Source organism: Canis lupus, chromosome 2, assembly GCF_003254725.2.
Source record: "Canis lupus dingo isolate Sandy chromosome 2, ASM325472v2, whole genome shotgun sequence".
Lineage (NCBI taxonomy): Eukaryota > Metazoa > Chordata > Mammalia > Carnivora > Canidae > Canis > Canis lupus.
In genome coordinates this window covers 9,892,590-9,910,382 of record NC_064244.1, presented here as the reverse complement: position 1 = coordinate 9,910,382, position 17,793 = coordinate 9,892,590, and the positions used below count along the sequence as shown (strand labels likewise).

The window sequence follows — 17,793 nt, the reverse complement described above, 5'->3', positions numbered from 1 at the left end:
ATTCTGTTTTCTCTCATTTCTTAACATATCAATTATACTTTTTTCCATAGTTGCCCTACTGTGTGCAGTACATATTTATAGCTAATCCAAGTTCACTTTCAAATATTATCCCACATTACAAGTACCATACAATGACAAAATATTCCTAATTCTTCCCTCCCATCTTTTCTGTCAGTGTGGTTGTTCATTTCATTACAGAAGCATACAGGGCAACCCGGGTGGCTCAGCGGTTTAGCACCGCTTGTGGCCCAGGACCTGATCCTAGGGACCTGGGATGGAGTCCCACATCTCATTAATAAATAAACTAAAAAAAAAAAACCATCATTACAGAAGCATACATAAAAGTATATATGGATAAGACTAGATAATAATCAAATATATTGTTGCTATCATTATTTTGAACATTGTTAGATTAAGGAAGTAAAAGAAAAAAATCAGAGTTTTTATTTTACCTTTATTGATTCATTCTCTGATACTTAGTGTAAATCCATGTTTCTGACCTCTGTCATTTCCATCTCTCTGAGGAACTTCTTTTCACATTTCTTGCAAGGTAGGCCTACTGGCATCAAATTCCCTCAATTTTTATTTATCTGAGAAAGTGTTTGTTTTTTACTTTTGAAGGGTAATTTTACAGTGTGTACAGAATGCTAGTTCTTTTTTATCCTCTCAAAACTTTAAATATTTCACATCACTTTTTTCTTGCTTGCATTATTTCTTAGGCGAAGTCAGATATAATTCTTATCTTTGCTACTTCATGGGCAAGGCTTTTTTCCTTCTAGCCTCTGTCAGGATTTTTTTCTTATATTTTTCATTTTGTATTGTTTGACTATGATCTGCCTAGGTATATCTGGGTTGGGTTTTTTGTTTTGTTTTGTTTTGTTTAGGTTTTTGACATTTGTCTTATTTAGTATTCTCAGAGCTTCTTGCATCTTCTCTATCTGTGGTATGGTTTCTGACACTAATTTGGGAAATTCAGTTATTCTTGATACTAATGTTGCATCTCTTTCCCCATCCCGTTCTTACCCCTCCCCCCACCCTTCCCTTCATCTCTTCTCTGCTAAGGTTTTTATATGCTGGACCAGAGTCCTTAAAGTGTTAACATAGACATTTAATACTTCAAACTTTGCTCTAAGTTCCACTTCTGAATTTTGATACGTTGTATTTTCATTTTTATTTAATTGAACAAATACCTTGTAGTTTCCTTTTGATTTCTCTGATCTATGGGTTACTTAGAAATGTATTATTTACTTTTGAAACATTTGGGGACTTTTCATATATCTTCAAGTTACTGATTTCTAATTTAATATCTTTGTGTTATATAGTTTCTTTTAAGTTTTTTTGAGATTAAAAAAGACACAGAACAAAGATTATCTTGTTTAATTTTCTGTGTGCTTCTGAAAATAATGTGTGTTCACTCTGCTCCTATTATATGGAGTTATTCTGTAAATGTCATTAGGTCAAGCTGATTTATACTGTTGAAGGTCTTTATATGCTTATTTTTATCTTATGCCATTTTCCATATTGTATAACAATATGTATGCAGTTTACATACTTGCAATTCCACCTTTTTGGGTTTTGTGCTATTTTTATCATAATTAAATTTTTACATATTTTTTAAACCTCACAGTTGTTACTAATTTGGTCTAAGTCATCAATTATCTTATAAAGAGATTAATTATAAAAGTCCTTTATATTTACCCATGTAATTACTGTTTCTAGTGTTTCAAATTACTTTCTCTAGATCTACATTTCCTTTGTTGTTTTCCTTCTGCTAAAAGACAACCTTTAGCATTTATAGTAGCATTGATTTGCTGGTGGTTAGTACTTTTAGCTCTTTTATCTGAACAGCAATTACAGTTGACCTTTGAGGAATGTAGGAGTTAGGACCACTGCACAGTAGAAAAATCTGCATATAACTTTTGACTCCCCAACAACTTAACTTCTGTTGACTGAGAAGTTTTACTGATAACATAAACAGTGAATTAACACATATTCTGCGTGTTATGTATATTTTTTTTATATTCTGTGTTCTTACAATACAATAAGCTGGAAAAATGGTATTAAGACAGTCGAAAAGAAAATACACTTACAGTGCTGTTCTATATTTATTGAAAAAAAGCCATGTATAAATGGAGCCATACAGTTAAGACTGGTATTGTTTACAGGTCAACTATATTTTGCCTTTGCTTTATAAGATATTTTAGCTCGGTATAGAATTCTAGATTAATGGTTTGTTTTTCTATGTCTTCTTGTTTTCCAACATGGATTGTTTCCATGAGAAATCTTTCATTTTTATTTTTGTTTCTTAGCACATAAGGCATCCTTTTTTTTTTTTTTTTAACCTCCCTGGCTGCTATCAGTATATCATTTTTTCTTTATTACTGGTTTTTAATGATAAGCAGTTGATTGTGATGTATAGTCATGGATTTTTCTTCATGTTTCTTATGCTTGAGGTTAGTTGATTGGTAGGTTTATAGTTTTCATCAAATTTTGTAATTTTAAAATTTCTTATATATCTTTTCTGTCCTTCGGAAAATAACATGTAAATTAAGCTGCTGAACATTGTCCCACAGCTAACTGATCCACCTCAAACTCCCTTTTAAAGACTTCATTCCTTCTGTGCTTCAGTTTTGAGAGTTGACTGAGTAAAAAATGTGTGGCTTTTATGAGACACTTGAATATTACATAATTAAAAACATATTTTAGCCAGCATTATTATATTTCATCATGCTGGTGGAAGACACTGTTAGTTATTTCTCTTCCCTCTGCCTCTTCTGAATGTGGATTACAGAGCTTTGTAGAATAAGGCAGGCATGCTTTTGAAAACATCTCTTTCTTTGGTTAGCCTATCATAGAGCCATTGTTAAATTCTGAGTCTGATTTTTTTTTAATCGAATGTAGTTTTTTCTCCAGTGAATGTTATTCAGTAGGTATATTGGCATCTTATCTGAGACTAATAACTGTAGCTAGTCCCAAAACAAAAATCATACATAAATATTTATTTTAAGAGATTCATTAAGTTGCCTATAAATAAATATAAGCCAAAATATATATACATTTCCTTAGAGATTCTCAATATGGTGGAATATGCAGTTTTATCTCCAGTGGAAAAGGGTGAAAAAAGACTGTATTCAGTCAAATACCAAATGAAGTAACTAGTTTGTATTTTTTGGGCTAATTTACATGGAAAATGTGTATTTTTAAGCACTAGAATTGCTGTCAGAGCAGTGAGATGTTCATACTATGAGAGTTATTTAGGTTGTTAAACTGAAGAAAGAGCAGATCTGTGGCATTAGGTTACTCATTGTGTCTCAGCTTTTCTACCTCTTGATTTTTTTTTTTTAAAGAATTTATTTATTCATGAAAGACACACAGAGAGAGGCAGAGAACACAGGCAGAGGGAGAAGCAGGCTCCATTCAGGGAGCCCAACATGGGACTCGATTCTGGGTCTCCAGGATCACACCCTAGGTCGAAGGTGGCGCTAAACCGCTGAGCCACCCAGGCTGCCCTGGAACAGATACTCTTAAATTAACTTAGAGGTGGAGTAAAGGTTGGAGGTCTCTCTTTTAGTAAAACTTATAGACATTTTTCCCTTGTTAGGTGTAATATTTTAAGAGAACTGTTAGAATCTTCAGCTAGAGTTTTATTTTTTTTTTCTTAATAAGAAATCTCTTATAGGGGATCCCTGGGTGGCGCAGCGGTTTAGCGCCTGCCTTTGGCCCAGGGTGCGATCCTGGAGACCCGGGATCGAATCCCACATCAGGCTCCCAGTGCATGGAGTCTGCTTCTCCCTCTGCCTATGTCTCTGCCTCTCTCTCTCTCTCTCTCTCTCTGTGGCTATCATAAATAAATAAAAAATTAAAAAAAAAAGAAATCTCTTATATCTTTTGCTGCTTAGAAGATGTCTAAGTTTTTTTAAAAAGAAAATGCTATGGTCTTATTTAATATGACTTTTGTCACTGAAATTTGCTTAACTGTCATTCATTGCTTTCCTATAATACTTTTTCTTCCATATGTCATATTTTTATTGGATTTATGAACATATTTATACTTAAGGGTAATAAGCAAGGACATTCTATTAAGTGAATGGGAAAATTGACCAACTGTAATTTAGATTGGTATGTGGAAATGGATAGTATATTTCTGTTTGGTTTTCCACCTAGTTTTTTCTTCTTTGCTTATTTGATAAGTGGACAAAGTACCTGAATGAAGAACTTCACTGTGTTCTTCTTAAATGACTTTCTTTCTCCCTCCCTCCCTCCTTCCCTCCCTCCCTCCCTCCCTCCCTCCCTCCCTCCCTCCCTCTCTTTCTTTCTTTCTTTCTTTCTTTCTTTCTTTCTTTCTTTCTTTCTTTCTTTCTTTCTTTCTTCTTTAAGATTTATTTATCTTAGAGAGCGTGTGTGTGGGTGTGTGTGCGCACGCACGTGCATGCATGCACATGGGAGAAACAGGGAAAGGGAGAGAGAATCTCCAGCAAGTTCCCAGCTGAGCATGGAGCCCAACACAGGGCTTGATCTCAAGACACTGAGATCATGACCCAAGGTGAAACCAAGAGTTGGGTGTTTAACTAACTGTGCCCCCAGGCACCCCAGATGACTTTCAGACTTCTCGAGTCTTGTGAGTGAGATGGAGAATCTCAGGATCAACTCGAGTTCTTCGAAAAAAATATTTGAAAAGTGAAGTGGTGTGGTTTCCAAAGTGACCCTGGCCAGCATGGTAAAGGTTCATGTTTCTGAAGTAATCTACAAAGTTTAATCAACTTAAATATGATTGGTTTTCTCCTAAAACTTACTTTGAGAACTTTGTTTCCTTTTGTGGATTCTGACTTATTAAAGTAGTAATTTGTTTTTTATGAAATAATGTCTTTTGTATTTGATGGTTAAAATTGGTTCAGCAGTGAAATAATGGATAGAGTATTGGGAAAGATTGTATGGCGGGGGGGCAAGTAGCAGAAAAATAATAATAACTAATACTTGGTTTTCAAAACATTTGGAGTCTTTCATTCCTCATTTTGAACATTGATTTTTCTAAAAATTCCAGCCATTTTGAAACCTGATTTTACTGTTTCTTTCTCATTTTTCTTTTTTTTTTTTCCTTTCTCATTTTTCACATTTATCTGATGGTTTGTGGTGGTTTTGTGTGGGAATTGTCAGTTTTATTTGTTATTACATGAGAGATTTTAGATAGATGTATCAGAAAAATATTCATGTATTTATTCAACAGAAATTTAAGTCTGTTTGTCTTTCAGGAATTTAGTGAACTAAAACAGTGGCAACAAAAATCCCACACCCAATGGACCTTATTATAAATCTTTTATTTTGAAACGTTGGATTTTTTTTTTTTAAGATTTTATTTATTTGAGAGAGAGAGTGTACATGCAGAGGAAGTGGCAGAGGGAGGGGGAGAAGCAGGCTGCCCACTGAGCAGGGAGCCAGATACAGGGCTCGATTCCAGGACCCTGAAACCATGACCTGAGCTAAAGGTAGACGCTTAACCGACTGAACCACCCAGGCACCCTAAAGCATGTTGATTAATGTACATCTCTTAGAACACATTTTCACAGTTATTTAATTTATCATTATTTGCATATACCTCCTCTTAAAATGATTATTAAAAATTGGAAACTAATTAAGCATCTTTATATTGCATTTTCCCCTAACATATCTAGATCAGGAGAATGAGAATCCGTTTTAGGGCATAATTATACTTCTAATTTTTAAAAATCTTAACTGTAAAGCATAACTTTTTTCCAAGTATTAACTTGGAAGAAATGATTTCTGTTTTAAAGGGTTTAATCTTGCTGTTTTGTAAAGGCAGCATTCACCTTAATTTTTAAAATTCTTGCTCTCTGACCTGTGCTTACAATCTCATGGATATAGTCCTCTAATGAATTTGTAGCATCTTACTTCTCCCTCATTGTTGCCTTTGTGCTGAACATTAAAGCTGATTTTAATTTCATGACTAGGATGTAGTTTTTTTCTTGGTGAAATTGATGTTGCTTGAGAAATAAGTTCCTTCAACACTACTTACTGTGTGTTGCTGAGTAACTATGACTAATAAGCACTTTTACTAATTGCTGCAATTTAAAAGCCTTTGCAGTAGACTCAAATAATTGGTTTTACATGATTTTCTTAGGTGGGCTCACTTTTGTAACTGAAACATTCATATGTTTATCTTACAAGTCTAGTAATTACTTATTAATATGCTTCCCCCCCATAGCCAAAATCTAATCAATTCTTTTTCAACTTCCTTTCTCAATGAAAATGTTAGACTTATACGAGCACTAGCAGCAACTCTATATCTGGATCATTGAAGCGCTTGGAAGATACTGCAGCTCGATTTACAAATGCAAACTTCCAAGAAGTCTCTGCGCACACAACTAGTGGAAAAGATGTTTCAGAGGCTAGAGGGTCAGAGGGCAAAGGGAAGAAGTCTTCAGCTCACAGCTCAGGTCAAAGGGGAAGAAAGCCTGGTGGAAGAAACCCAGGAACCACTGTGTCAGCAGCTAGTCCTTTCCAGCAAGGTATTAATTATGATGTTTTAGTTAAAATAATTGTTCTTGCAATGATGAATAGCAGTTAAGTTTTGTAAAAAGAATTTATTTCTTATTCATAACTAATGGATCATTGGAGATTATTTTATGATTAGTTGCTGTAGTAAGATTACCTGAAGATTAGTGTTCCTTGTTAAAATGTTTCTGGGACCTTTTATGTTATGACATGTGCCTCCAAAGCTGAACTGTAATTTTAATGTTTAAATAGATGTGGAATAAAGTTTAAGTTTGGGGAGAAAAAACAATAAAAGCTGTAGTTTCCTTTCTGCTTTATAGAACAGTCTTTCTTTTTAATAAATTATTTACCTTTCCTAATTAAACACTAAAACAGTTAATGCATATATTCTTAGTAAGTAAACAAGTAGTAGGTAATTTGTAGGGAATATAAATAGTTCTCAGTAAATAATAGTTGTTGATTATTAATACATGTATTATAAAGCTTGAAGTTTAAAGTAGGATTGTGATAAACTTACATATCTTTTGTAAGGCTACTCATGATGACCATTTAATTTTGAATTTCAGTTTAACAACAAATTGTTTTTCACTATAAGTATTTTCCAAATAAATGCATGGGACATATTTATACTGAAAAAGTAATCTATTGTTTAACTAAAATTTAAAGTTACATTAACTGGGTATGCTGATTTTATATGGCAACCCTATTTTATGGAGAATAGAATAACTCAGCGAATTTATAATCTATTAGCCCTGTGTTCTAGGTTTTTACTTTGTCTTTTTAACTTGAACACGAATATTTTGAGAAATGTAAATGTTAAAGACTCTTGGATATAAATATATTAGTAAAGTATACAATAAATGCCTCCTTCCCCATTTTTTTTGCCCCCTAGGAATAAATGAGGGGGATAACTTTTTTTTTTTCCTTTAAGCTTTTGCTGATAATAAAAATTTGAATATGTAGAGAGATTTTGTCGTTTGCTAATCTCTTACTAAAAAGTTTATTTGTGTATTTTAAACTAGGTTATTTTGGGCTTCAAGATTTTTAAGTCCTAGACTTTCTTATTTTTATAAAAAAAATTACAAAGAATTAGGCAAGTAATAAGAAATAAAATGCCAACCAAATTCGCTGTTTTATTTTAATAAATCTACCCTTATATTTGTTATTTTTATGCCACTGTGGAAAATTAATAGTAAAACCGTAATTATTTTTAATATAACTTTATTTGCATTTTGAATATTAGCAGAATTCAGTCATCTCTTTCTATAATCAAGATCTTATTTTCCACTGTTAAAATTGCATTTTTCAATTTTTAATCTTTGAAGTACTAATCTATTTAGAAAAGAAATCCCTCATTTTTTGACATTCACAACATTGAATTGTCTTTTCCTGCCTCTGTTGAGACATGGTATAGAATGTGTTATGTTTTCATATCTGAGATAATACTCTAAAAAAGTTTTAAAAGTTGAAATTTAAAGGTAGGATGTTTAAGATGCTTGATTTTATTTTTTTCATTGCAGGCAGTATGTGAATTTTAGAAAATATATGTTTAAAGTATTGCATATACTAAATGTTTGAAAGTATTTGCTACACTGTAGAGAGCTTTTAACACCAGCTGTAAAAACAAAAATGTGTGGAAAAAAGACAGATGGTGACAGATTAGAAAGGATAATAAAGAACTTCTTTATAGTTGCTAATTAAGTGGCAAATTACAGTTATCCTTAAATGATTGATGTAACGTAAATGGGTTCTTAATATGTATGTTTTTCTGTATAGACGTAACTTGAAAATGCTCATATAGGTACAAATAATTTTGTAAATGAATAAAATGGATATTCTCTTCAAAGAGTTAAATTTTAGATCTATTAATATTCTTGCATAATTAGCCATTTCAGAAAAGCTTAAAATTTAAAATTCAAAACCTTGAGACTTTAGTTAAAAAAAAAAATCTTTCTTGTGTGTGAGGAAAAACTACTGTTGTAAATATTTAGGTGGATTTATGTGTGGTTACTTTTGAATGTGCTCTGCAGTAAAATTTAACCCTTAGCTTGGAATTTCCCTTCCATTCCGATGAAACACTTTATTTTGAGCTTTGGTTTTTAAATATATTAGTTAAAATATGATACAGTTTGAGTTTTATGAAGCATAATAGATGTGTGGTCAAAACTGAGTCTAAACACTTGTCACTTCATTTGGCGAGCATGAAGAGACGGTTTGGTGAATTGGGATGGTGGACCAATCTATTGTTGTTTCGTCCCAGCCATCTTATTTTTCTACCAAGTAGATAACAACCTTTAAATCTCATAATGACATAGTGGGCTACTAATGTTCTTTAAAGGTGAGGAGACAATAAGCAGTTGTGAATGAGATCATGAAGTGCCTCTCCTATGATTTTACTTTCATAAAAGCAATAGAAGAATGTTAGTGGCTGGTTTCTTTATGCAGCTCCATAGGAGAATGTTAGGTATATAGATTAGGTTCCATGTAAACATTATTATTTTATTAAATCCATATTTTGGTAGGATAGATTTAACTGAGTAAGTCATATTCATTAACATTATCTTGAAGTTAAAACTCGGAACTTAAAACCTAAGCAACATCTTTTGGTTCTGGGTGTGTGTTGGGAACATTTAAATCAAATCTTCAGTAATTGAAAAAGAGGAAGTTCTCCCAGCTATTTAGAATACAGTAGTAATCTTGTTAAACTCTCTTGAGACTTTGCTGTTCCTCAGTCCTTCCTCAAGCATACACAGGTATTTTGGGGAACATTGAGGAATGTTGTCATAGTAAAGGTAGGTTAAATAAAGCACATCTGACCTCTTGGTCATTGTAGAACTAATAGCTGACAGCTCAAGAGTTAATATGCAGTTTAATAGCTGTGAAATGACAAATATTTTTTAAAGATAATTTTATAGATCAACTTGATTTCAATAATAACCTTTTAAAAATTCTGTTACATAGTGATGTCCTAAGTTTTATAGTTAGTTTTTTTTTCTCCATCTCTTTTTGATGATTGTATCATTTCTACTGCTCGTGGGAACTTTTGCATCCAATTCTTTTCTTTTCCTACCCCCCCCTCCCTTTTTTTTATTTTACTACAGGCAGTTTTTCAGGAACTCCAGGCAGTGTAAAATCATCTTCGGGAAGTTCAGTACAGTCTCCCCAGGATTTCTTGAGCTTTACAGACTCAGATCTGCGTAATGACAGTTATACTCACTCCCAACAGTCATCATCAACCAAAGATGTACATAAAGGAGAGTCTGGAAGCCAGGAAGGGGGGGTAAATAGTTTTAGTTCCATAATGGGTCTCCCTTCGACCTCAGCTGTTATTTCACAGCCTAAAAGCTTTGAAAATTCACCTGGAGATTTGGGTAATTCCAGCCTTCCAACAGCAGGATATAAGCGGGCTCAAACTTCTGGCATAGAAGAAGAAACTGTAAAGGAAAAGAAAAGAAAAGGAAATAAACAAAGTAAGCATGGGCCTGGTAGACCTAAAGGAAACAAAAATCAAGAGAATGTTTCTCATCTCTCAGTTTCTTCTGCTTCACCAACATCATCTGTAGCATCAGCTGCAGGAAGTGTAACAAGCTCTAGTCTTCAGAAATCTCCTACATTGCTCAGGAATGGAAGTTTACAAAGTCTTAGTGTTGGCTCATCTCCAGTTGGTTCAGGTAGGGATTTGCCCATTTTTTCTTACTTATTCTCACCACCACCACCACCCTTCCTTTACCCTAAAAGGGAAATTCATTTTAAACTATTGTTATGTTGATAATGTTGAGTTGCTAAATGACATTTCCTTGTCTCAATGGAAGAAATGTGTTAAGATCTCAGAAAGATGATTCGGTATTTGGACAAGATGTTTGGCACTAATCTGATCATTTAACTAAATATAGGCTAAGTGGTTTATTGGTCATTCATTTCTTATGAAATACCTGGAATTAATTTTCCATTTTTATTTTTGATTTGTCCATACAGGATTTTAAACCCAACTCAGAAATCACAATTGAGGCGTGAGTTTTGCATAGCTTTGCACTTTGTTTTTGATTGGTGCTTGTTTTTTGAGCTTTCATTCTCTAAAGTTTAATTAGTCAACGTTTTCTTAATACTTCCTCACACAAATTCTACTTGAATTACTTCATCTGGAATAGTTTTCAATCAGTGATAAAATGATTTAAATATATGGACTTAATAGTCATATTTTATTTCAGAAGATACCTGAATGATTTATATTCATTTCATTTTCAAGTATGTTTAACAGTTTTTTACCATTATCTTTATTATAGTAGGGATGAATTTATATATGTTGTTATTCACATCATTGGGATGCTTCTTTAACCCATACTTTATATTATGAATATTGTCAATTCTTAAACTTTTGAAGTTGCATGTTTTTAGACAAAAACTACAGTTTAGATATTGGCTGAATGTCAACATTTGTCCTTTAAATTGATCTTGAATTTGAGATAAATGATTTTAAATAAGTGTTGTAAACTTCACCCATTTTGATTTTAGATTTCCTGATTGTAGAAATGATGAGATTTTGGCTAAAATAAACTATTACAGATTTTATCAGTTCTGCTAGTTTGTGGAGAGGATAGGTAGGAAATGATACGGAAATAAAATAAACACAACTTAAATGAAGAATGTTCATGTGTATTTTATAAATACAGACTTTTGGGTGTTTTTATAGTTATGCAGACATTAATTTCAGGAGGTAATCATAAATATTATTCCAAGGGAGAAAAGAGCATATGTAAAGGTCAGATGTGAAAATTATTAACCATAGCTATCATTTATGCCAGGGTCTGTTAATGCTTTATATTTATTATCCTGTTTAATCCCCACACCAGTTTTATGAAGTAAGGGCTATTTATTCCCCCTTTTTACAGCTGATAAAACTTGAGCCTTAGGTAAAATAAGCTGCCTAAGATCACAGCCAGGGATTTCTTTCTCTTTTTTTTTTTTTCTAGCTAGCTTCAGTGCCATGTTGGACCTGTTGATAAGTTGTTTATTTGCTTGTTTTTGAGAAATGGGTGGAAACTGTGACAAGATTCTTTTATTAAAAGTGTTAAGGGATGAGTTTAGACTAGACCATGATTTCTCAGTCTTGGCACTATTGACATTTTGGTTGGGATGTTGTGCAATCCTGTCCTGTGCATTGTAGGACATTTATCAAGATTTCCAGCCTCTACTCACTAGATGCCAGAAGCACCCAAAATTCCATTTCACTCCACAATGGTGGTGACAAAAACTGTTGGGGGTGACAAAAACTGTGTGCAAAATCACAACCATTGTTTTAGAGGGAGAGTAATACAAACTGTAATGAGAAATGAATCCACTTAAAAAAATGTAAAACACATTGTACACTTGGATATACATTTTATATATATTCATCTGTTTTCTTTTAGGCCAGAAGGATTTAGCAACTAGCCCTAGCCACTAGTCACAAAAACTAAATTTAGACAAATTTACTCAGAAAAAAATGAGTTCATACTCATTTTTAGCAAGAGACACAGTAATCAGATAACTTACTGAGAAAATGAAGCCTGAATTTGCTTTTGTGAAGAGTTTCTCACTGATTTCCTACACATAGAAGCATAGTCTGAAAATAACTGAATTTCAGAAATTCTGTTTGGTTGCTATTTGAAATACACATCCTCAAATTAATGAAATTAAAATTTTGATTTACATCTGTGAAAAGATTTTTCCTGCCTGTTACAGATTTAGGGAGATTTTAAGCATGGGAAATAGTGTTCTTTTCACAATTATTACTTTCAGAGGGCAGTTTTTGTGGTACATCTATGGAAGAAAAGCATGAATTTGTATCCCTTGTACCTCCTCATTAGCTAAATCAATCAATCAATTAATTAATTTTTAAATATTTTATTCACCCATTCATGAGAGACAGAGAGAGAGAGAGAGAGAGAGGCAGAGACACAGGCTCCATGCAGACACACAGCCCGGTGCAGGACTCCACCCTGGGACTCCAGTATAACGCCCTGAGCGGAAGGCAGGTGCTAAACTGCTGATCCACCCAGGGATCAGCTAAAGAAATTTAGAGAAAAACTCATAATAATATTATTTTGTGGAAGTAAATGACTTCAATTTAGACTTCCTAGGCTTTTTTCCCCTTAAAAGTAGGTTTAAAAATAACTGAAAATCTTATATTTTGTTAAAGCCATAATTATGCATAAGATTAGTTACTTAAAAAACTATTTGAGATAATACATTCTTTAATTTTATACATCTTAATAAAAGTTTTATGACTAGATCAGAGCGCACCCTTATTGATAAACTTAGTACTAAAAAATCTATACTTAGAAGAAACTGGCTAAATGCCATGGGTTTTTAGGAATTATGCCTTCTTACTCATTAGTTAGGAATTGCTAACTGCTGTTGAAACATAGTAAGTACTACAACTGTCTTAAGCACTTGAAAAGCATTGGATATTTATTACTCATTGTACAGATGAAGAAACAGAGATAGAATTCTCACTGCTCTAAGTGGTGGAACAATGCATTTTCTTTGATTCCAGAGACCTTCAATTATAAAATTCAAGGGGTGTTTGCTGATGAAGGTCTACAACCACAATGTATGTCAGTCATTCTTTAAGCAATGGGATCAGTGAGAAAATGTGAACCAATAATTTCACTTGCAGCAGTAGTATCTCCTATTAGTATGAAAATGCTGTTTTCTTTCAACTGATTTTAGTCATAAAACCAGGAAACTTTCTTCCCACATAAATAAGTAGGATGAAGAAATGTATGCTAGGTACTGCCATCAAGAATTGTCTTTGCATGATGCCCTTTTCCAAAGATTGTTTGCTTTCATGACAGGTTGGTTAATTTAGTAAGATGAAGGTGACCTTTGTAAGCACTTGTTGGCTATGATGTTAGACTACAACTAATGTACTATACTATATAATTCTAGCTTCATGGGGCTAGGGGCTGTGTGTGTGTGTCATGTTCATCATTGTCTCCTCACTGCCAGCACAGTGCTTTGTATATAATAAATGCCAAACATCTTTCTTCTAAAACAAATGAATATTTTAGTAATCACTGAGAGCATATCATGTAGTTCATAATATCCTGTGTGATTTTTATATTTCCAAATGTTTACAGCCAGATTGCAAGTGAAATTATTTGTGAAACTTTTTGTGTAGTATTACAGAGCAGTTAAAGATGTGTTAATTAAGTTGGAAAAGATCATGGAGAAGTTGGAATTTGAATTATACTTTGGAGTAGGCAGAAAAAGGCCAACAATATTATCAAAAAAGAAAGTAAGGTTATAGTTGAGGGATAAAACTAGTAGGGAAATCTGATATACAGGATAATTGAAGATAATGTTGATTAAGTAGTGCAATGGGTTTATAGAAAGTTGAATGTCAGGCTGAAGAAATCAGACTTACAGGCAACTTGTCTTTGAATAAGCATCCTGTACTTGATTCTGGCAACTTAGTATTAAAAGAATTTCATCAATGGAAAAAAACATGTTACTTCCATCAGCTTGCAGTAATGGTAATATCTTATATTTGAGAGCTCCTAACAGTTTCTAAAGAACTCTTAATGACTATCTTACTTGTTCCTATAAACAACCTTGTGAAATAGGCAGGACAATTACTATTACTGTTGTTGTAATTTCTCCAGTTTTACCACAACTAGGATATACAGTACAAGTAAAATCAGGTCCTTATGATGTGATTGCCTTAAAATTGTTAGAAGCATCAACTTACAGTAATCAAAATTCTGTCATGACATATTCAAATTATAATAGCATGTATGTAGAAGATACCCTAGGAATCTCAGATCCTGTCACAATAGAAACCCAGAAAAATCTATAAACCCTTGTCTGATCAAGGGTTTGGATTTTAAGATTTTTACTGTAATAGGTTGAAGTACATCCCGGTAAGTGATATACTGTTACAGTGACTTGTACAAAATGGGAAATCAGTGTGTTGTTTTAAGTGGCTACTAAAAATTATAAATTTCGGTGTATAAATTATGTTAAGCTTTTTTTTTTTTTTAAAGATTTTTTAATTTATTCATGAGACATAGAGAGAGGAGAGAGGCAGAGACACAGGCAGAGGGAGAAGCAGGTTCCATGCAGGGAGCTCGATGTGGGACTCAATCCCGGGTCTCCAGGATCACACCTTGGGCCAAAGGCGGCACTAAACCACTGAGCCCCCGGGCTGCCTCATGTTAAGCTTTTAATTGAATTCTTTCCTATGTATTCTTTTGAGATCTTAAACAAGTAGGACTTCTGAAACATTGAGAATTAGTACAGCATTTGGAAGAGTTGACATACTGTATTTGTCCTTTTCCTTTTTCCTATTTATCTCAACCCCACATTATAAGAATTTATGATTTACTAAAGTGAAAGTTGATGAAGATTTTTTTTCTTCATAAAAATCAATATCTTGTTATTTTCTCTGAGAAAAATCTGGTATTCCTTAAATGATAGTTAGCATTTACTTATTTTCTTTGAGTGTAATATGTCCTTTTGAAGTTTCTCTGTTTTTAAAAATCTTATTAGCCTCTAATTCTTTAATATAATGCTAATATACTTGAAATCTGTTTCAGTGATGGAATTCTTTAGTGGTGATAAATGCTATAAAAGGAGATTCTGGGGAGGTAGTTATTTGATTCTGACCCTAAGTATTTAGTTATAAGTCTTAAAGATTTCATGGTGATGAATTATTAATATAAACAGGTCACTTCAAGAGAATTTTGTTCTGGCTTCTACTGAAATAGAAAGGTTAATGAAGTTTAACTTGAGCTCATGTGACTATGAACAGGTTCTTATAAAATGTATCTTTATTTATGTCATATCTGCTTAGGTTAATAAAATGAAATTGAGACATCTTTCCTTGGTAAAATATTTTAATTAGGAATTGACTGATTCTGTAAAGAAATCAGGGAATCATAAAGATATAAGGATTAATCTAATAAGCTCACAAGAGTAACTAATACAGTATTGTCAACCAAGGATAGATACAGTTATTCACCATACTCTAAACCCAACTTACTCAGGTTCGTGATTTTATATAAATATTATATAAATATTGGGTCATAAATGAAATATCCTATCATATAGGATATTGGGTGCTGCTAAGACCAGAATATATCTTGCAATTTGCTTCCTCGGAAGATCCTCTGATTTTTGTTGTTTTTGATGATTTAAAAATTTGCTGGACCTATACCATAGATGTCTTTCTACAAAAGTACCAGATAAAAAGGCAGAATAGCCATATTCCAATATTTTCCCTATTGAGAAAATCCTCCTGTTACTATGAGTGTCCTTTGATTATTTTTTGTCACCATTCCAAACAGTTACCGTTTCTCTGTAATGTACCATGTCAGTCTCTTCAGTAGCCCTCACTCCCTTTTTAAAATATCACTTGAATTTGTTCATAACCATTAAGGGTGGCAGATTCTCCCACCACGTCTCAGTTTTGAATGCCATCTGGAAAGGACTTATATTAAACTGGTTTCAAGGTTTGATTCTTCAACAGTATCTAATGTAATGTTTTTTAAAAAATAATTAAAATGATTAAAAGTGAGTGCTGGCTTGCTCTGCCTTGCTTTTGTCTTTCTTACTTCAAGTCATATGGAGTGAGCCCGTGATCGGACTCAACTTCTGAGATATGCATATGAGGTAGATGTGTGAGTTATGGTTGCCTCGAAGACTCTGTTGTGCACATGGTTTCCTAAAGTCATGTTTTTGGTTAAGTAGTATCCAGAGTATTTCCAAATATTCTTCTTTCAAGAAAAATTGGACCAACAGCATTAGCCACAAAGGAATGCCTGTTCTTTCCAGGATTTGCTGGCCAGGTCCTCTGATTCACAGACTAGTTCTGATTTTATTGGTTATCTTTTCCTTTGTAATGTCATATAGAGATTTATTTTTCATTTTCTCAGCAGCTTTTGCTTTTAGCAGTGTTTTATTTCTTCATGTCATCCTCTGTTTGTTTTCCTCATTTGGGTGGAGCAAAAGAGTAAGAGTAAAGGCTTATTCATTCATTATCTTCATCAAAAATGAAAGGTACAAGAAAGTAAGCAGAGTGTAGCTTAACAAGTTTTATACTGTTATATAAGTCATAGATCTCTGCTCAGATATAAACTAAATAAGTTTTATACTTGAACAGTAATTTAATTGACCAGAATTCAGATATTTTTGATAAATTGTTCTCATCTAATGAAATAAATACATTAGTTTATCATGTTGCTAACTATGCTCCCTCTTACTACGAATCCATTTTTCATTAGACACTTGTCTCGCATATTTATTTGTTAAGCCCTTATGTCTTTTCCTTACTCTTTGAACACACACACACACACACACACACACACACACACTCCCATTTAAAGATTTGTGAGAATTCCATCCTGTTTGATCCCTCTACCCATCACATCCTAGGTACTAGTTTGTAATTCTATGCCTACCATTCTGTTTGCCCTTCTCAGCCAGTCTTTTAAGTGAATGTTTCCCTATTTTTCTGGCCTGTTTCTTTTTCTATCCTTGAGTCACTGGCAACTTCTTTGCTGATTTCCTTTCTCCTCCCTCCCAACAGAAATTTCCATGCAGTATCGGCATGATGGAGCTTGCCCAACAACTAGTAAGTTGTCGAACTGGGTTGGTAACCCAGGCTTTTTGACTTCTACTTCAGTATTTTTTTCTATTATATGATGCCACCCCTGAACCTCTAAATTTCAGTTTTCCAAGATATGATTGGTTTTTAATTGAATAGAATTTTTTTTCTTCTACAGAGATAACTTGCTGCTTGTCCTGTGTTCAGGATCCATATTAGTCAAATTGTGATCAAATTTTAATTATTTTTGGCTTTTTAATACGGTGTTCCATTATAGAATTGTGACTTCTGTTTCCTGTTGAAGTAATATTTTCAGAATTTGGTTGCTACTAATCTTACTGGAATGTAATTTTTCAATATTTGTATGTTGGCATTAGCTTTCTTGTTTCGATCTCTATATATGTTGAGACTATTATGCTGAAGTCTAGGAAATGAGAATGTTTGATCGGGTTAGATAATAAAATGAAGTTTTCCTTTATAATAAATATTACTGAGTGTAGAATTTGTTGAGGTAGGGTTACCTATACATAATTGCATCCTATTAATACTTTTACCAAGAAAGACATTACATAGACTATTAAATGTATTTTTAAGAGTAATTTTACATATATATTTATTACTAAGAAAGTTTGTCACCACTATGACAATACATCTGACATTTTACTTATATTTATTAGGTGATAGATTGGCAAATG

General features: G+C 33.1%; 1 protein-coding gene across 25 annotated transcripts in view; it reads left to right on the top strand.

Annotated features, from left to right (window-relative positions):
• The window catches only part of MLLT10 (MLLT10 histone lysine methyltransferase DOT1L cofactor), a 251,054-nt gene that overhangs the window by 174,221 nt on the left and 59,040 nt on the right, over window positions 1-17,793 (top strand). For 18 of the 25 annotated variants that reach the window (XM_025463993.3, XM_025463999.3, XM_025463995.3 and 15 more), the window contains 3 exons: window positions 6,272-6,524; window positions 9,612-10,181; window positions 17,081-17,125. In XM_025463993.3, the coding sequence (XP_025319778.2) occupies window positions 6,272-6,524; window positions 9,612-10,181; window positions 17,081-17,125 (868 nt within the window). The remainder of the gene's footprint in view (window positions 1-6,271; window positions 6,525-9,611; window positions 10,182-17,080; window positions 17,126-17,793) is intronic. The other 7 variants (XM_025464010.3, XM_025464008.3, XM_025464009.3 and 4 more) reach the window with 3 other exon arrangements.